The 19,762-nt window shown below is 59.4% G+C and overlaps 1 protein-coding gene across 1 annotated transcript; it reads left to right on the plus strand.

Moving 5' to 3' along the window:
* The first annotated feature begins 268 nt into the window (after positions 1-268).
* On the plus strand, positions 269-19,032 carry ZSWIM4 (zinc finger SWIM-type containing 4). The gene is made up of 14 exons (XM_053897006.1): positions 269-649; positions 2,632-2,833; positions 4,479-4,835; positions 5,454-5,602; positions 5,695-5,845; positions 6,718-6,885; positions 7,452-7,808; positions 9,522-9,659; positions 9,975-10,229; positions 10,766-10,901; positions 13,264-13,418; positions 14,845-15,008; positions 16,570-16,651; positions 17,056-19,032. Exons 1-14 carry the CDS (start codon positions 485-487, stop codon positions 17,913-17,915), a joined length of 3,339 nt encoding a protein of 1,112 aa, XP_053752981.1. The 5' UTR covers positions 269-484; the 3' UTR covers positions 17,916-19,032.
* Positions 19,033-19,762: the final 730 nt, after the last annotated feature.

Genomic DNA, 19,762 nt, shown 5'->3' on the forward strand with positions numbered 1-19,762 from the left:
AGGACCCGCCCCGAAACTTCGCGTACGGCCTGCGCCGCGGGGGTCCTCCTACTGTGATTGGCCGCAGGTGCCCCATGATTGACAGCGCAGCCCGATGAGCTCTCTGATTGGGCTTTCCCTAAAAGACAGGCGGCACATCCAACGAATGAACAGCGAGAATTTAGGGACGAGTCTGGAGGTGCAGCCAGTGGTGGAGGAGGGCCTCGGAGGCCGAGGGGGGGGCCAATGGGGACGGGCGGCGGGGGCGGGACGACGGCCGAGGATAAAGCGGCGACTGAGGCAGCTTCATTGTTGTGAAGAGTCTTAAAGGGGCCGCATCACCCGGCCGGCCCGGCGCGGGGCGGGGGTGGGTGCGGCTGGGGTCCCGGGGCGGCCGAGCGCGGAAGACGAACTGGAAGGCGGGTAGGGGGCGCGGGATCCGGCGAAGCAAAGCGGGCATCGGACCGACCCCCCAACAGGCCCCGCCCCGGCCCCGGTCCGGCCGATGGACCCCCCTGCGGCCAAGCGGAGCCGGGGCTGCCCCGTGGGACCTGAGGAGCGCGATGCCGGGGCCGGGGCCGGGGCCGGGGCCGTGCGCGGCCGGGGCCGGCCCGAGGCGCTGCTGGACCTCAGCGCCAAGCGAGTAGCCGAGAGCTGGGCCTTCGAGCAGGTGACGGGGGCGGGGGGGGGGGGGGTGGAGGGGGGGAGGGACGCACCCCCAGCCCCTTCTCCGACTTGCCTTCTCCTCCCCTTGCCCAACCCCCAGCCTCGGACCTGCCCCCACATGAGACACTCCCAGAGAGAGATCCCCTTCAGGATCCTTAAGTCCGCCCCGAAACACCCCCTCATCCTCCCATTTCACTTCTTCAAGCCCTGTGACCCGCCCCCATTCCTTTTGCCATCCCTGCCCTCCAGCCCACAAGAACAGAGATGCCCTCAGCGCCCTAGATCCCAGCTCAGGACACTTCCTTCTCCTTCTCCTCCTGCCCCGTAGTCCCTCTCTTCCCACCCATCCTCAGCACCCCATTCAATCCTCACTCCTCTTTCCAACTCCTGTAAGCCGCCCCCACTTGGACACCCCAGATCGCTGCCCCACACCCCCAGTAGAAACCCCCCCCCCATTTCTACAGATCCCAGCCTCAAGATACTCCTTTCTGTCCCTGATCCGTGCCTCCAGAACCCACCTGTCTCCTGGGGAACCCCCGTCCTCCTCCAGGTCCTTCCCTGGGGTCCTGCCCCCCCTCCCTCTGAGACCACCTCCCACCTGGGGCTGCCCAACCCCTCCAGGGTGAGGGTACCCTCCCACATCCCCCTATTTCCCCAGTGCTCGCCCTCCCTCTGCCCCCGCCCCTACCCCCCACCCCCCAGCCCTCCCAGTCCTTCCAGGGGATCAGCAGCAGGGCGAGGCCTGGGTCACAGTACCCGGACAGGTGCACTGGAACCCTACCTCTGTAGTTTCTGAGGGCTCTGCCATGATGCCCCGGGGCTGGGGAGGTTAGAGTCCCCTTTTCCAGCCTCAGAGTGGGCCTCTGGAGAGTGGAGGTGTGGCCTGGGTCTGACCAAGCCTTCTGCAGCCCCCATAGGTTCTGTCCTCTGTCTGGCTTTGAGGGGTGTTCTTTGCTCCCTGGCCTCTCCAGAGTTAGGAAGTCTGCGGGACTGATGAGTCTGGGCCGCCAAGTGGGGATGGGGGCAGGCTCTGATTCACGGCCTGGAAAAATCCCTCCTTAGTCATCTGCCAAACCATCCCCAAGGCCTCGGCCAGTCACTGGCCCATCCACTTCCCCCAGAAACCCAGGACTGGGGGCTCTGGGAGGTTGCCACCCCTCACAATCCTAAACCATCTCTGGGTCTCCCACGTACCTGCCCTGGGCAGGCCTGGTGCTAGGAAAACTCTCGCTCATGAAATCCTCTGCAGCCCTCTGGGATTTGTCGTTCTCCCTCCCACTTTGAGGAAACTGGAGCACAGAGAGGTTGAGAAACGTGCGCAAGGTCACAAAGCCCGTGAGTTAGCAAGCCCAGATTGGAACGCAGGCTCAATCGGCTTGGTTCACTGCCCAGAGCCCACGGGGTGACGAGGACACCCCTCCCTTCCTGTGGGCCGTTGGAAACTGAGAACAGAGCCTGTCTTGGTAGCTGGAGCTTGCCAGCTGTGAGACTGAACAAGTGAATTCACCCCACTTCTGAGCCTCAGAGTCTCCAGGCTGCAAAATGGGGTGATAACTAGTCTCACTTGAGATGTTGCTATGGAAATTATGGGAAATCACATACATAAAGCATTTAGCACAGTGTAGGCTGAGAAAATGGAGACCTGATCACTATTCTTATCACTTTTGTCTCCCTTTCTCTTGCCCCTTCGGAGCCTTGGAGGTGGGTCTATGTTACAGCGGGACCCCCGGACCTGGTATCCAGGAGGGAGGTCGCAGAAAGTTCTGGAACACTAAGTACAGGCCAGGAGTTATTGTAAACGTATTTACATATGTAAATGAATATTTAATCCTCGTGATACTCAGGAGGGCAGTGCTGTTAACATCCCCACATCACATTTGAAAAAACAAGCACAGAGAGGCAAAGTGACTTGCCCAACGTCATACTCCTGAGCGGCAAAAGCCAGGGTTCGAGCCGGGGTTTCTAACCCACCGGCCCTTCCCGCAGGTTGAGGAGCGGTTCTCCCGGGTGCCAGAGCCGGTCCAGAAGCGCATTGTGTTCTGGTCGTTCCCACGCAGCGAGCGGGAGATATGTATGTACTCGTCGCTGGGCTACCAGCCCCCAGAGGGCGAGCATGATGCCCGGGTGCCCTTCACCCGCGGGCTGCACCTGCTGCAGAGCGGGGCCGTAGACCGAGTGCTGCAAGTGGGTGAGTGCTGGCCCCCACCCCTGCCGGGGAGGCCAGGAGGTCCAGAGCAGGCGCGGAGGAGGAGGAGGAGGGAGTGGAGGGAGGCCTGGGCCAGGGCGAGGGGAGGTTCCAGATGTCTGGCTTCCATGCCCGGGAAGGATTATGCAAGAAATTGTGAGCTAAGGATCAGAGATCTGCCTGGACCTCAGGCAGCGGGCTTAGATGCGGCTGGGAGGAAGGATGGTGAACTAGAAAGCAGGGGAAGGAAGGTCCCAGAACTTAGGCAGCAAGGACCAGCTAAGGGCTGAGGGCTGAGGCTATTTCTAGATCCCAGGTGGAGGGCCACTATGGGGATCGGGGTAGAGGTGGAGACAGAGTGATGAAAAGCCCTAGACCTCAGGCTTTGAGTCCACTTGGGGGTGGGTACGGGATTCTGAGCTAAAGGCAAAGGTGGTCCTGGGGGCCTCAGCCAGGACGCTCCTGAGGCAGGCGTCAAGGAGCAATTGTAAACAAGAAGGAGGGGACGTTTCAGACCTCAGGCAGAGGGACCTGGTGATGCTTTAGGGCCAAGGTTTAGAGCCAAAGGTAAGAATGATCCTAGACCTCAGGACACAGGGGCCAGGTGAGGGTTGGAGGCAAAGATCTAGGGCCAGAGGTGAGAAGGAGTCTTGGACCTCAGGCAGAGGGACTCGGGGGAGCTCTCACCAGAGGTCTGGCGGTCTCAGACCTAAGGCAACGAGGCTTAGGTGGGGGCCTAGAGTAGAAGCTTGAGATCAGCTGTGAGGGGTGGTCTTAGGCCTCAGGCAGTGGGGTCCAGGTGAGGGTAGGGGGCAGAGGTTTAGAAGTAGAGGTGAAAGGATTCTAGACCTCAGGCAGCGGGGCTCAGGAGCGGACAAGTAGAGGTCGAGCCAGAAAGCGGGTAAGCCCTGGAAAGCTACACCTCTCATGTGGGAGCGCCGCTTCTCCTAACTGGAGGCAGGGGCTTGGCCAAGACGGTCCTCCCTGAACCCTGGCAGCCTGGAGGCCCCCTTGCCCGGACATGGCCCAGCCCACCCCAGGCTCAGCCATCTTCTGCTGGTATGAGGAAGCCACTGTTTCTGTGCCACTGTCTCTCTGCGTGACGCAGCCAGGGCCGGCTGGGGCCTGAGCTGCCCAACCAGTTGGATAAGCCTGGCATCTGGGCTCCCCAGGGGCCAGGGAGGGGCAGGGGGTGATGGGATGACCTGGCCCCTCGCCTGCCACATCAGCCCCTCACCCCCAAGTGTCATAGGCCTCTGTCATCTTCCCAGGAAGTTACAGGGCCCCCGGAGCCCAGGCTGTATCCACGGTAACCCAAGGGCCGAGAAAACCACCTTCAACGTCATCATTATAATATTCTTCAGAATTAGAACAGGAGCCAGCATTTATTTAGGACTTACTATATACCTACAGTGAGTGTTCTAAACATTTACCAAGCATTAGCTCGTTTCATCCTCATCACAAAGGCATGAGGAAGATGTCACTATTCACTCCCATTTGACAGATGAGGAAGCCAGGCACAGAGAGGTTAAGTGGCTTGCTCTAGGTCACTCCGCGGGGATTTGCATCCGGGTCTTGCCTTGCACCATGGACAGCACCCCTGTCTCCCGGGTGACACAGCGGGCGGCTGGTTTGACTTTGGTCTTAGGGTTCCACCTGAGCGGAAACATCCGGGAGCCGGGGGGCCCCGGAGAGCCCGAGCGCCTCTACCGCGTCTCCATCAGCTTTGACCGCTGCAAGATCACATCTGTGAGCTGCGGCTGCGACAACCGGGACCTCTTCTACTGCGCCCACGTGGTGGCCCTGTCGCTCTACCGAATTCGGCACGCCCGCCAGGTGGAGCTGCGGCTGCCCATCTCTGAGACGCTGTCCCAGATGAACCGAGACCAGCTGCAGAAGTTCGTGCAGTACCTCATCAGCGCCCACCACACCGAGGTGCTGCCCACTGCCCAGCGCCTGGCTGATGAGATCCTCCTGCTGGGCTCCGAGATCAACCTGGTGCACGGTGAGGGCACCCGGGGGCCTGATGGGGCGGCGCGGCCTCAGCTTGCAGCCACCTCGGTGGCCTCGAGGCAGGCATTTGCCATGGAATCCTTAGGTCCCCTGGATCCTTGAGTCGGGGTGGGGAGAGCGCCATGGCCTGAAGTCAAGGTCACACACCCAGTTAAGCGCAGATCCTGGATCTGACCTGGCCCCGGGCAGATGAGTGAATGGTTGGAAATCAGCCAACCGGGAGATTCAGCCCCCGGGTGGGGGTGCGCCAAGATCACAGGAGCAGGCCTGCGTGTGGGTAGGTGGAGGGCATGAAGGGTATGTGGACGTGGGTGGGTGTCGGGTGGGAGACAGACCAGGAGGCGTTGTGAGCTCCGGGAGGGTTTGGAGCTACAGGGGGCTGGGAGAGGATGGCGTAGGATGGACGGTAGGGAGATGGCTGGGCCGTTGGGAATGGTGGGGTGTTGGGTGAGCGAATGATCATGTAGGTGAATGGGGATTGGGTGGTATTGACCGCATCGGTGAGGGGGTATGGGCTTTGATTAGGATCAAGGTAGACCGAGGGTGGTGGACAGATGGGAGTTGGTGGAAGATTGGAAACCCCGGCCTCACTTTTCCTCCGTCCCCGCAGGTGCCCCAGACCCCACAGCGGGCGCAGGCATCGAGGATGCCAACTGCTGGCACCTGGACGAGGAGCAGATCCAGGAGCAGGTGAAGCAGCTGCTATCCAACGGCGGCTACTACGGCGCCAGCCAGCAGCTGCGCTCCATGTTCTGCAAGGTGCTGCGCAGGCGCGGCGGGGCCTGGGACCGGGAGGTGCCGGCGCCCCGCCCCCTCCTCACCACCCCGCCCCACCCCCATCCCCGGCACAGGTGCGGGAGATGCTGCGCATGCGGGACTCCAACGGGGCGCGCATGCTGATCCTCATGACTGAGCAGTTCCTGCAGGACCCGCGCCTGGCCCTGTGGCGGCAGCAGGGCGCTGGCATGACCGACAAGTGCCGGCAGCTGTGGGACGAGCTGGGTAAGGCCTATTCCGAGGCGGCGCACTGGACCCGGGGCTCCCGCTCCCGCGGCGGCCCTGGCAGCCAGGTCTTGCCCACCCTGACATTAGGGTCTGGCCCCTGAATCCTTTCTCTGCTCATTTGCCCCTCTGATGTAAGAGGCACTGTACCGGGTGCTGGGGCTGCAGCAGAAAACAAAGATTAAATACCTGCCCTCTTGGAGCTGACACTGAACACTATAAGATCCTATCAAATACTACCAACCCCTCTGACCACACCTTTTCCATAAGGGCGACTGTCTGTGTCTTTGGCTTTGTGGGCCACTGGTCTCTGTCACAGCTTCAGTTTTGACCGTTGTCGTGGAAAAGTAGCCCCTGACATATCACCAGATGGGCGTGGCAACGTCCCAATACAGTTTTGTTTACAGCGGCTATTTATGTGAATTTCACGTAATTTTCACAGGTCCCAAAATCTTCTTCTGATTTATTTTTCCCTCACCATTTGAAAACATAGAAGTCAATCGTAGCTCGCGGGCCGTTCAGACCAGGGGGCGGGTTCGATTTTATCCACGGGGGGTAGTTTGCTGACCGCTGTAAACAGATGGTGATAAGTGCTATAGGGAAAAAAAAAAAAAAAAAAAAAAAACAGAAGAGGAAGAGTCTGGGTTCCAGTCCTGACTTCCCAGCTGTGTGACCTTGAGCAACTGCTTTTACCTCTCTGGGCGGTAAGGTGAAAAGACTATCAGTTGCAACCTCAGAGGCTGGAGATGAGGGGTCAGCAGAGACCAGTGCCCGGCACGCACTAGGCACTCCACAGGTGTGTGCCCGTTCCTATTGGCATGAATGCTGAGCCTGCCTCGTGCCCACACTGACCACCCGCCCTCCCTCCCCAGGGGCCCTGTGGGTGTGTGTCGTCCTGAGCCCCCACTGCAGACCAGAGGAGCGAGTGAGCTGGCTGCAGCTGCTTGGCAAGTGGGACAAGCTGGACGTGTGCCCGCTGGAAGAGGGCAACTACTCTTTTGACGAGCCCAGCCTGCAGCCCACCATGACCCTCAGCCGAGGTAGGAGAGGGGTCCCTGCCATTCCCCCTGCAAAAAGCTGGCCTGGTGCCCAGTCTCCCCATCACGGTGCTCTGGGGGAGAGCAGAGGGGCCCCCAGCCCCTGCCAGCAGGAGGGAGGGAGTGCCCAGGCAGGGGCAGCAGGCAGCCTGAGTCACAGGAAGTGAAATGTTTAAGGCGCTTATAGTTCTGGGCTGCTCTCCTGGCCATGGAGGCAGGGGTGGGGGGACAGAGAGAAAAGGAAAAAAGCTATTGAGAAGAGAGAGACAGGTAGAGTCAAGATGGAGGGACGGAGGAAGAGAGAGAAGAGAAAGTGAGGAATGGGGGTGGGGGTAGAGACGGAGAGAGAAAGGAATGGAGTCCAGGGAAGGGGCAGGACGGACAGAGAGACCAATGGACAGTTATTCCACCTCCATTATCCATTGGCATGAAGGGCTATAACAGCTCCTCCAACAGAGCCATCACTGAGCCCAGAGTCTAGTCCCCAGCTGGCACCCAGTCAGGGGAGCTGGCCTCAGCCCCGAGTGCTAGGCCCCCTTACCAGGCCATGTTGGGCGCCTCTCCCGCAGGCCCAGAGGAGGAGGAGGAAGAGGAGGTGGGCGCTAGAGGTTCCCGCCATACCGTCTTCGGCCGCGCCCTGCAGGCTGGGTCGCTGCACTGGAGCGACACTCACCTGCAGAGGATCCTGGCCAGCGACTCCTACGGCCCCAGCCTCACAGGCACCATGGGCGGTGAAAAGCCAACCTTTGACCCCCAGGGCCGCCCACTGTGGCTGGGTGAGCCCTTCCCCACCGCGTGCGCCCGTGTGGACACCCTGCGTGCCCATGGATACCCCCGTCAGGCCCTGCGGCTGGCAGGGGCCATAGTCAACTCACTCCGGCTGCAGCGACGGCATCAGCTTGAAAGCTACAAGCAGCAGAAAAAAGGTGGGTGCCACGACTGTCATACTACCCTGGGGCTCTAGACACAAATGCCGACTGCTGGGCACTGTGGCAACCCTGACATCTGTGGGTACCGCTCGGGGTCCCACCGGGAAAGCCAGATCAGTCGAAGGTGTCGGGAACCGAAAAGAATTTAATACAGGGGATTGAGGCCTCACAAAACTACTGGAAGGGCTGCAGCATTAAGAGTCAGGGATACCACTGCTTAGGCTCAAGAACCTGAACTTCCGAAGTACAGGGATTTCAGCAAACTGCTGACATTGAGCTCAGCAGCCTGTGGCTGCACTGTGGGCTGCGTCCAGGAGGACACTCGGAACCTTCTGGCAAGCCCTTGTGTCTGTGCCCTGCACAGTCACACACCTGCTCGTGGAGGCTGCAGAAGAGCCTCATCCTTTCCCAGCCTCTGCACCTCATGCAAAGGAGCCTGGGACTTGTAGTTTTTAAGCTTCCAGCTCCCGTGGAACAGGATGGGTGCACCAGCCGCAAGTCTTTCAGGACCGTGGACCCAGTGTGCCCAGATTTTCAAGACAGGCCAGAAATCTGGATTGTATGATGTGCAAATTTACTGATTTTTTTTTTTTTAATGTTTATTTGTTATTGAGAGACAGAGAGATAGCGCGTAGCAGGGGAGGGGCAGAGAGAGAGGGAGACACAGAATCGGAAGCAGCCTCCGGGCTCCAAGCTGTCAGCACAGAGCCCGACGCGGGGCTCAAACTCACAAACCGCAAGATTACGACCTGAGCCAAAGTCGATCGCTTAACGGACTGAGCCACTCGGGCACCCCTGATTTTTTTTTTTAAGTTTATTCATTTGGGGGATGGAGACAGTGAGTGGCGGCGGGGGGGGGGGGGGGTGGGAGGGAGGCGAAGAGAGAGAATCCGAAGCAGGTTCCACGCTGACCCTGGTGCAGGACTCAAACTCACCAACAGTGAGATCATGACCTGAGTCGAATTTGGACGCTTAACCAACTGAGCCACCCACGTGCTCCCGTTTACTGAATTTTTTAAACATGGGCACCAAATTCAAATTCGTATTAGGGGGACCAAAAAAAGCCACAGTGTATGGGCCAAAAAAAGAACATGTTTGTGGACTGGCTATGGGGAGGCAGGAGGGCAACTTACCAGGAAAATGAGCCCAGGGTATAACGGGAACCTGGGGGATCTGGACCCCGGCAGAGTTCTGGCCTGGCCTAGAGGCACAGAGAAACCCCGCCCTGCCGCAGAACCACTGAGAGCTGTACATCTTAGGGATGTATTGTGGTTTTCCTGGGGAACAGGAGGGAGGGACAGCGTTTCAGGTAGAAGAACAACATGGGCAGGATCCCAGAGGCAGGAGGGGGAGGAGATAGGAGAATGGGCGTTCGGATGGGGCAGGTGGCCACGTGGGGTCGGGACAGCTGGGTGAGATGGAAAATGATGGGAGGGATTAAGAAGAGGAGAATGGCACCGGTTAGGTGTTTCAGAAAGCACCCAGTTTTCATCCTGTGACCTGCCAGGCCTAGGTCTGGCTGTGGGACAGGAGGCCAAGGCTGTGGAGGTGAGGGCTGCTACAGAGCTCAGGGGGCAGAGAAGATGGCTGCCGGGTGGGTGGGCAGTGGGCAGGCGCTGGGAGGCCGGGCTAGGGGTTCAAGGGCAGAACCCCTCCCCCACACCAGGCTTGTGGAGGGGCAGGCACTGAGCCCCCCCATACTGCCTGCAGAGCTGCTGCAGAAAGGGAACACGTGCATCACCAACACGGAAGGCTGGGTGGGCCACCCCCTGGACCCTATTGGCTGCCTCTGCAGGGCGCTCCTGGAGGCCTGTCGCCTGGAGGAGGAAACCCTCGCCCTTTACCCAGGTGCCTACACTGGGGCCCCTGGGAGGAAGAGGGGCATCCCCCCACCCTCCCCGGCCCAGCACCCCGAGAAAAGAAAGTGGGGCCGCACCCTTATCCTCGGCCACACCCCCTAACCGGTGCCAGCAGCCCGTAGACCCCGCTTCTCCTGACCGCGAGGCCACCATAGACCTACTGTCTGCTGGTAGGAAGTGTCTGGTTAGAGCTGGGAGCCGCTGGGTTCCCCCTAAACCTAAGCCCCCAGGCCCCCCGCTTGAGGTGGAGAGCCAATGGGGTCCCAGGAAACGGGTCCTGAAGCCCGAAACCCGTGTCCCACAGACTCGGGCCCCGAGAAGCGGAAGGTGGCCTACCAGCACGTGCCGGTGCCCGGGAGCCCTGGGGAGTCCTACCTGGCGCTGGCCCTCGAGGTGGCACTGCTGGGCCTGGGGCAGCAGCGGGCCCTGCCCGAGGGGTTGTACGCCCAAGACAAGGTGGTGCGCAGCGAGGAGCAGCTGTTGGCCCTGCTGGAGGAGGTGGAGCTGGACGAGCGGCTGGTGCAGGTGCTGCGCAGACAGGCCGGGCTGCTGCTGGAAGGTGAGGCCCCGCCCCCAGCCCGCTCCTGAAGGCGGGGTCCCGCCCCCCACCTGCGGTGGTCGGTTGCTGCCGGCTCTCGGCCCTCATAGTTCGCTCCGAGCTCGGCAGGCAGCGCCTAAAAGGTGAGACCCGGCCCTTGGCCCTGCTCGCGAGAAAGTTCCGGCAGCCAGTAGCCGCTGTGGCCTCTGAGGCGCTGCCCCTCTCCCACCTTGGAGTCGAGGAGCCTGGTCCCTGATGCCCAGCTGGACTTCACTGGCTCTGCCCGTGGCCCTGCCTTCTGAGGCCCCCACCCGCCCCTGGAGCGGGTGCAGCCCCGTCTCGTATCTGAGTCCTGCCTCCTACCAAGGGGGAGGCCGGGTCTCCTCTTCGGATTCTCCTGCGCTTTTCTGACTCGGCCCTGCACCCCCATCTCCGGGACCTCTTTAACCCCCAGCCCCTGCCCCTCTGTCCTGGGGCCAGCCTACCCCCTACTCAGAGCCTGGGGAGGGGTGGAGACGAGCCCTCACCTGGGGGCTGAGCTCAGCATGCCCCTGCAGCGGGTCCCTTCAGTGGCTTCGGAGAGGTGCTCTTCCGGGAGAGCGTGCCCATGCACACCTGTGCCCGCTACCTGTTCACCGCGCTGCTGCCCCACGACCCTGACCTGGCCTACCGCCTCGCGCTGCGAGCCATGAGGTGAGAAGGGGCGGCTGGGGACTGGCCCAGGGGACCGGGCCAGACTGGAGGGTGAGAGGCGCCCTTGGAGCCCGGTCCTCCCGCCTGAACTCACAGCCTGCTTAATTCCGTCTCCCTCATGCTGGCAGCCTGGTTGCCCTGTGCTTTTGATTATTAAATATGCATGCGTGTTATGATCTTGAATTTGAGAGATATCCACACGGCACAGAATTCAGAGTCCTTTTCTAGACATTTTTGTCCCAACCTACCCAGATCTCTTCCGAGGCGAGCCGTGTCACCACTTTCTTATCTAACCCACAAGAATCAAGATTTCGGCAAACCCATGGTCTGGAAATTGAAAGTTGGTCTTCCTTTTACACCCATGATGCATCCTGTATCTCTTTCTTGCACCTGCAACTTTTTTTTTTCTTTTCTTTTAGAGAAAAAGTGCCTGCAGGGGAGGGCAGAGGGAGGGTGAGGGAAAGAGAGGGGGGGGGGGGGGGATTTCAGACAGGCTCCACGCTCAGCACAGAGCCTGACATGGGGCTTGATTTCATGACCTGAGCCAAAATCCAGAGTTGGACACAACTGACTGAGCCACCCGGGAGCCCCAGCGGAATTTTTAGAGGCCCTCTGTGTACTAAGCCATGCCCAACAAATAAAGTGCAGTCTGTCCCCAATCTCAGACGATCCCATTTAGGGTGCATCTTTCCAGAATATTTGGAAAGAATCATCTCTGAAGAGCTGTGGATATCTAAGCAGGACCCAGCAAATTAACAGCCCACGGGCCAGATTCAGCCTGCCACCTGTTCCCGTACAACCCAGGAGACGAGAATGGTTTTTTTTTTTTTTTTTTAGAGAGACATCTTTTTTTTTTTTTTTTTTTTTTTAATTTTTTTTTCAACGTTTTTTTATTTATTTTTGGGACAGAGAGAGACAGAGCATGAACGGGGGAGGGGCAGAGAGAGAAGGAGACACAGAATCGGAAAGAGGCTCCAGGCTCCGAGCTGTCAGCCCAGAGCCTGACGCGGGGCTCGAACTCACGGACCGCGAGATCGTGACCTGGCTGAAGTCGGACGCTTAACCGACTGCGCCACCCAGGCGCCCCGAGAATGGTTTTTACATTTTTAAATGTTTGAAAATAAAAGAATATTCTGCGACCCATGGAAAGTATACGAAACTCAGGTTTCAGTGTCCAGCAGTAAAGTTTTATTGGCACGCAGCCACGCCCATTCATTTATGTATCGTCCGTGGCTAATTTACATGGCAGTGGCAGAGTTGTTGGGACAGGGACCAAATGGCCTGCACAGCCAAAAATACCGGCTGTCCAGACTCGTGCAAAGAAACGGTGCCGGTCCCTGGTCCAAACCCACGCCTCACATTACCTCGTGTAATCTTAACAACCTAGAGAAGTAAGTATGTTGACCCCCGTTTTACACGTACACACACTTAAAGTGTGTCCAGAGTCACATGTTGAGGAAACTTCAGTAATATTTGAAACCAGAATAGTCTTGACTCCTCTTCCGGGCTGTTGATCCCATCTGACAACTTAGAAGAACTTTCTAAATATAAACTACATCTATAGAGAGCGAGCCGGTTAACAATACGCCGTAGTGGGCACGTAAAGTCCTCCCCCAAACATTTGTGTGCTCAGCATTGTTCTGGCTGCTGGATATGCAGCAGTGAATAAAATAGTCACAAATGCCCGCCTTCATGGAGCTGAGGTTTTAGGGCAGGAGAGACAATCAAGAAATTAATAGGGGGACCTGGTTGGCTCAGTCGATTTAAGCGTCCGACTCCTGATTTCAGCTCAGGTCATGATCTCCCCATTTGTGAGATCAGGCCCCGTGTCGGGCTCTGCCCTGACAGCATGAAGCCTGCTTGGAATTCTCTCTCTCTCAACACAAATAAACTTTAAAATTAAAAAAAATATATAGGTAAACTATATTGTGTGTCAGATGTGACCTATAGCAAAGAAGCCCTGGGAGAGTTGGGAGTGGGAAGTTCACACGGTGCAGGGGGGGGGGGGGTGTCACGGAAGAGCCCACTGAAAAATATTTGAGCAAAGACTTGAGGGAGGTGAGGAAGAAGCCATAAGGATGTCTGGGGAAGAGTGTTCCAGGCAGAGGGAGCAGCATGTGCAAAGGCCCTGAGGTCGGACTGTGCTTCATTGTATTTGAGGGACATTGAGGGGAACGGTGCCTGGAACAGAGTAGGGGTGACAGAAAGGCTAACAGGGGCCGCATCAGGACACAAATAACCTCACATTTTTATTGGCCCTGGCATATGAATAGAGTATCGTTTATTTAATCAACTGTGAAGGGTATCAGCAGTACTTTAGTGAACATCTTGCGCTTCTCCCCCTCCCCGTCCCCTGCCCCAGGCTGCCTGTACTGGAGACCGCGTTTCCAGCCGGAGAACCTCACCCCAACCCGCTGGACTCCATCATGAGCAACCGCTTCCCCCGCTGGTTCATCCTTGGCCACCTGGAGACCCGCCAATGCGAGCTGGCCTCTGCCATGCTGACAGCTGCCAAGGGTGAGGACAGCGGCTGCCCCCTGTCCCCCTCTGCCTTCTCTTTCCTCCTTTCTGTCATGCCTCCCCTCTCCTTTTTACTCCTTCATCAGATTTCAGTTTTCCTTGAGCACTTCCTAGATGGCCCAGGCAGTGCCCCGGGTGCTAGGGACACACAACACAGTTCCGAATCCCGCGCCCTGTGATGTTACGTTCTAGTGGGGGCAGGCAGACCACGCGCAAGGTAAACAGTTATGTTACTCAGTAAGCAAGAGAGGAAGAAGCGCCTAAAGCAGGCTAATGCTTAAGCCAAGAGGCCTGAGCTATGGCCGGTATCTGCTGTCCCAGTCACCTGGAGCCTCCATGACAGAACCACAGACCAGGGGGCGCAAACAACAGACGTTTATTTTCTCACGGCTCTGGGGGCTGGAAGTCCGAGATCAGGGTGCCAGCCTGGTCGGTTCCCAGTGAGGACTCTCTTCCTGGCTTGCAGACGGCCACCTTCCTGTTGTGTCTTCCCTTGGCAGAGAAAGAGCTCCAAGTTCTTCCTCTTCTCAGGAGGACACTGATGCCATCACGGTGCCCTACCCTCAGGACCCAGTGCCTCTGGAAGTCCCCACCCCCAGATACCATCATCCTGGGGATCCGGGCTTCACCATGAATCTGGGGAGGGTGCAGTCCAGGCCTGGAGAGCATTCCAGGCAGAGGGAACAGCCAGTTCACAGGCTCTGAGGCTAGATTGTGCCTGGTATGTTTGAGGAACAGAGGAGGCCCGTGTGGCTGAAAGTGGAGCGACAGAATTATAGGATCAGGGCCGGTGACAATAACAACAATAAAAGCTCACATTTCTATAGCTCTTGCCCTGTCAAAGCTTTTCAAGTGTGGGCTCCCCATCCCGTGAGGCAGGTAGCATAGTGTTAGTTTAACCCATTTTACAGATGGGGCAGCCAAGGCACAGAAAGGTGGAGTGCCTTGCTCAGCATCACACAGCTAGTGAATGGCAAGGCAGGGATTGGGACCCTGGTGCTCTGGGTCCAGAATCAATGCCCTTGACAATTAGGGGTCCTTTTGTGGCTTTGTCCCGCTGGGTGAGGGAGTACCAAGAGTGGTCTGGATCTTTTTTTTTTTTTTTTTTTTTTAATTTTTTTTTTTCAACATTTTTTATTTATTTTTGGGACAGAGAGAGACAGAGCATGAACGGGGGAGGGGCAGAGAGAGAGGGAGACACAGAATCGGAAACAGGCTCCAGGCTCCGAGCCATCAGCCCAGAGCCCGACGCGGGGCTCGAACTCACGAAGAGTGGTCTGGATCTTTACGGAACCACTGCCGGGTGCTTCTCCCTCCTCACACGGGTGCACCTAGTGGGGAGGAAGCTGTGTGAACAGGTCAGGCGGCAGCAGGGTCTGGTGCCAGGTGTGCTGACCCTGCCCTCCTCCTTCCCTCACCCCAGGAGACCCCAAGTGGCTGCATGCGGTGCTGGGCTCCATCCAGCAGAACATCCACTCGCCTGCCCTGCTCTTCAAGCTGGCCCAGGACGCCTGCAAGACGGCCACCCCTGCCAGCGCGCCTCCGGACACCACGCTGCTGGGCATTGCGCTGGAACTGGGCCTGCAGGTGGGCGGGAGTCGGGGGGGGGGGGGGGGGGGAGGGGAGAGGGGAAGGCTGCCTGAGGCCCCGCCTGCGTGTGAGCGACACCTCTGGGGGCGGGGCCGCGAGGAGCCCTGTCTGGGAATGAGGGAATGGTCACCAGCTGGGGTGGGCTTATGAGTGAGGGACTGTGTGGCAGAGTCTGAAGGTGACAGTCCACTTCTGGAGGTGTGACTGAGGACAAGGATGCGGGTCCCGGGTCCCGCAGGTGAGCCGGTGGGCCACAAAAAGCAGCAGAGCCTAGGGTGCTGGGCTTGGGGTGGGGCCTGGGGCTGGTGTGCCTGAGGCTGGGGCCCCTGGGTGGGCGGGGCTGAAGCTGAGGGAGCAGAGCCAATAAGGAGCCTGCTTGGGGGCGGGGCTTGCTGGGAAGCGGCCTGGAAGGAAAGGACACCGCGGAGGGGGCGGGGCCCGGGGGAGGGTCCTGAAGGTGAGGAGCCACCTCTGAGTCTGAGGTCTTCGAGGCCGGGCCTGCGAGTTGGGGCCGTCCCCAGGGGCCGCCCGGGCAAGGGCTGTCCTGCTGGGGCAAGTCAGAGGCCAGCAGGGGTGCAGCTTGGAGGTGAGGAGTCAAAAGCAGGGTGTGGGACCCGGAGGGGGCGGGGCCTCAGAGTGCTTGCGAAGTAAAATAGGAGGATAGGGAACAGTTGGGGGCAGGCTTGCAGGATGGGTTGGGACCTTCCCAGAACTGGCAAGCAGGGGGGCTGCAGAAGGCGGGATTAGCCTCGAACAGAACAACCTCCTGTGGGGGAGTGGAGCCATGGCAGGGGGCATGTGGGAGGTGAGAGCAGGGAGGGGTCCCTTAGAGAGGTGACATACTGTTTAGGAGCCTTCAGAAGGCAGAGCTCCCAGACAGGACCTGGGGAGGGAGCCGGGGGGAGAGGCAAGCAGGGAAGGTGGGACTTGTGGGGCAGGTGCTTTGGGCCTCCAGGGGGAAATCTGACACGAGCATGGAACTTTCTAGAGAGAAGGGGCAGGTTGGTTGGTTGCCTGGGGTAGGCTCCGTGGGGCCTCAGAATAACACCAACAATAACAGTAACAGTAATGGCTGGCGTTGGGCTGAGCGCTTTGAAGCAACCAGTGCGTGCAGGAGCTTTACCTGAGTAAAATCGCACTTTCAGAACAACCCTGTGCGGTAGATACTATTTTTAATCCCCATTTTATTTTTTTAGTGTTTCTGTTATTTTAATTTTTGAGAGAGAGACAGCATGAGCAGGGGTGGGGCAGAGAGAGGAGGAGACACAGGATCCGAAGCAGGCTCCAGGCTCCAGGCTCCAAGCTCTCAGCACAGAGCCCCACGCGGGGCTTGAACCCCAAACTGCGGGATCATGACGTGAGCTGCGGTTGGACGCTTCACCGACTGAGCCACCCAGGCGCCCCTTTAATCCCCATTTTATAGACGAGGAAACCAAGGCCCCAGGAGGCCAGGCCACATGTCCAGATTGTGTGGCTCACTGATTCAGCCCTTAACTTCCGAGTCTCCTGGGCCCCTCAGGATCCCTGATCCCCTTCCCTGTCCCCTCCCACGCTGCAGGTGATGCGGATGACCCTGAACACCATGACCTGGAGGCGGAGGGAGATGGTGCGTTGGCTGGTCAGCTGTGCCACAGAGATTGGTGAGAGTCCCCCAGTGAACCTGCCGTCTGTCTCCCTATGGCGCCAGGCAGGCATGAGAGAGAGGCCGGGCCTTTGCCCTGACTCCAGCCCGAGCTCAGGGCCAGGCTGGTGCGATGGGGGTTGTGGGGGGACAGAGCTGGACAGAGGCCCAGAAGCTGGCCAGGCTAAAGTGGCTTGGAGAAGGGACAGCGGCTCCAAAGCGTGCCCTCTCCCCACCCAGCCCCGCTGCTCCCCGCTCCTTTGGAAAGGTGGGGTGCGGCTTCCGTCAGGCTTGGGGTGGCGGCAGAGGGGTTGTGTCTTCAGCCCTGGGTGGTGGGGACGGCGCATCAGGGCAGACCCGTGCCCGCACCTGGGAGTCCCCGCCCTTCTTCCCGGCCAGCTTTGCCCTCTTGCCTCCCCCCAGGCCCCCAGGCCCTGATGAATATCATGCAGAACTGGTACTCCTTATTCACACCAGTGGAGGCTGCCACCATCGTGGCGGTGACAGGCACCACGCACGCCACGCTGTCGCGGCTGCAGCTGGATGCGCCCCGGCGGGAGGAGCTCTGGGCCTGTGCGCGGACCCTGGCCTTGCAGTGCGCCATGAAAGACCCGCAGAACTGTGCCCTGCCCGCCCTCACCCTGTGCGAGAAGAACCACGCGGCCTTCGAGGCGGCCTACCAGATCGTGCTGGACGCCGCGGCCGGCGGTCTGGGCCACGCCCACCTCTTCACCGTGGCCCGCTACATGGAGCACCGTGGCCTCCCACTGCGGGCGTACAAGCTGGCCACGCTGGCCCTGGCGCAGCTCAGCATCGCCTTCAACCAGGACAGCCACCCCGCCGTCAACGATGTGCTCTGGGCCTGCTCGCTCAGCCACTCGCTGGGCCGCCACGAGCTCTCTGCCATCGTCCCCCTCATCATCCGCAGCATCCACTGCGCCCCCATGCTCTCTGACATCCTGCGCCGCTGGACCCTCTCGGCACCTGGCCTGGGGCCCCTGGGGGCCCGTCGGGCCGCCAAACCGCTGGGCGCTGACCGGGCGCCGCTCTGCCAGCTCCTGGACGCCGCGGTGGCGGCCTACATCGCCACCAGCCACTCGCGCCTCACGCACATCAGCCCGCGGCACTACGGTGACTTCATCGAGTTCCTAGGCCAGGCCCGTGAGACCTTCCTGTTGGCGCCTGACGGGCACCTGCAGTTCGCCCAGTTCCTGGAGAACCTCAAACAGACCTACAAGGGCAAGAAAAAGCTCATGCTGTTGGTGCGGGAGCGCTTCGGTTGAGGGGCTGCGGCCCCCTTCACCCCGGCCTCCGCGGCACCAGCGCCCCATCCAGGGCCTCGGCACTGGAGGCCCACGTGGCGTTTCAGTATTAAGTCAGGGAAGGAGCCCGGCCGGAGCTGGGAGATCTTGCCTGCCATCCCCTGGAGGCCTGCTGGGGGGGTGACTTCCTGCCACACGCGTGCCTAGGAGTGTGCAAGAGAGTGCGAGACGTGAGGATCAGAAGCCATACCGCCACCCAGGGGCCCGGAAGGGGGTGTGTGCTTGGGCAGCTGGTATGACCCCGCCTTGGGCACCCCAAAAGCAATAGGCAAGCTCTCCCTCCCCAGACAGGCAGGCCTGGCTTGGACTGGGAGTGGGGGTGGGAGCTTCGAGGCGGGACATTCCAGAAAGTGGCTCTTAAAGCCAGCGTAGCAGACCGCCCCACACCCCACTCTGGGTGGCCAGGGGACTCCTGTTAGGGCATCTAAATCTCCTTTTGTACCCTCCCCTCACCGCCTCAGGGGCCCCATTCTGCATCCCAGGGCCTTCTCCAGGCTGCCCAGCTGGGACCAATGGCTCATTCCCACTGAAGGATTTGAAGAGGCCTCAGGCCTCAGCCACATACCTCACCCCCTTCCGGCCAGGACTCCCATTCCCGAGGATGCCAAGGTCCCAGGGCAGGCTCAAGGGGTCACTACTGTCCCTCCCCCTACCTGCTAGTCACTGGATACAACTCAGGAACTGAGCCAGGCTCACACTGTCCTCCAAACCTGGTGGGGGGGGGGGGGGGGGGAGACGAGCGCAGGAGAGCCAGGGACTCCCCGCCCCAGATCTGGAAAGGAGAGAGGTTGGCATCCTGGCATTTCCGACTCTGGCTCTCTCTTTCTCCTGCTCTGTGTCCCTGCTCCTCCCCTCATCTTACTCTCTCCCTTTCCCTATTTCCCTTCATTTAGCCTTTCTATTTGTGTCTCAATCTCAGCTGCTGACTCTCTTGGGTCTCCTTTTCCCACCTTGGCCCAGGGAGGAAGAGGGAGAGTGTCCCGCCCAATCACCCCTTCTGTCTTTTCTCCTCTTGTAATTAAGGACAAAATCATGTCATTTTGTAACTTTTTTTCTATTTATTGAACCGTATATTGTATTTCCTTTTTCTTTCTTTTTTTTTTTTTTTTAATAACACAGCTTTTGAGACTGAGGTGTGTCCCCTACCCCCCTCCCCCGCCCCGAACCAGGACCACCTGATCCCTGGACAGAAAAACTCCAGCCTTGGCTGCTCCCGGCACAACTTCAAGCGAGGGGTGGAATGGGAGTGCTTGCTGGTTTCGTCCGTTCGCAGTAGTGTAGATAATAGGGCTGAGAGCTGGGCAAGCCCCAAGAGGAGAGCTTTATACCTGTCACCTGTTACAACACGTGTCACAGTGGCCCTACGAGTCGGGAAGAATATCATTTCCGAGAATAGTGGGGTCCCAAAGCGTAAGGAAGGCAGAGCCTGATCAGTACCATGGTGAAGCCACTGACCCTGCCCACCTCGGACAGCATGGCCCTTGAACTGCTGGGAATGGCCACTAGGGGGTGCCCTGCCTCCAGACACCAATGTTGGAGGTACTTGTCTCCAAGTTGCTGAAAGCGGGGACCCAGACAGGTGCTGGGTGCACCTGGGTGGGGGAGACACACACAAGACAGGAATCCCGGGCTTCGACTCGGCCTTGGTGGGCGGGTTCTGGCGTCGGCGAGAAATGCAGGTGGGTGTGGTCAGCGAGGGGCGCGGCCTGGGCGTGTCTGGATTCCTACGCCGCTGTGGAGGCTTCCAGTCCCCAAATGGAGTGAGCCGTCTGGGGGGCCGCAAAGAAGGCCTTCGGTTGCCTTCTTTC

This window comes from Panthera pardus, unplaced genomic scaffold, assembly GCF_024362965.1.
Source record: "Panthera pardus isolate Hobbes unplaced genomic scaffold, ASM2436296v1 HiC_scaffold_8, whole genome shotgun sequence".
Lineage (NCBI taxonomy): Eukaryota > Metazoa > Chordata > Mammalia > Carnivora > Felidae > Panthera > Panthera pardus.

What these genes read in the sequence shown, in the direction of transcription:
- ZSWIM4 (XM_053897006.1), top strand. Translation starts at nt 485, where the DNA reads ATGGACCCCCCTGCGGCCAAGCGGAGCCGGGGCTGCCCCGTGGGACCT. An exon ending in CGAGATCAACCTGGTGCACG is followed by an intron (nt 4,836 to 5,453) that starts GTGAGGGCACCC and finishes CCGTCCCCGCAG; the next exon opens with GTGCCCCAGACCCCACAGCG. An exon ending in CAGCTGTGCCACAGAGATTG is followed by an intron (nt 16,652 to 17,055) that starts GTGAGAGTCCCC and finishes GCCTCCCCCCAG; the next exon opens with GCCCCCAGGCCCTGATGAAT.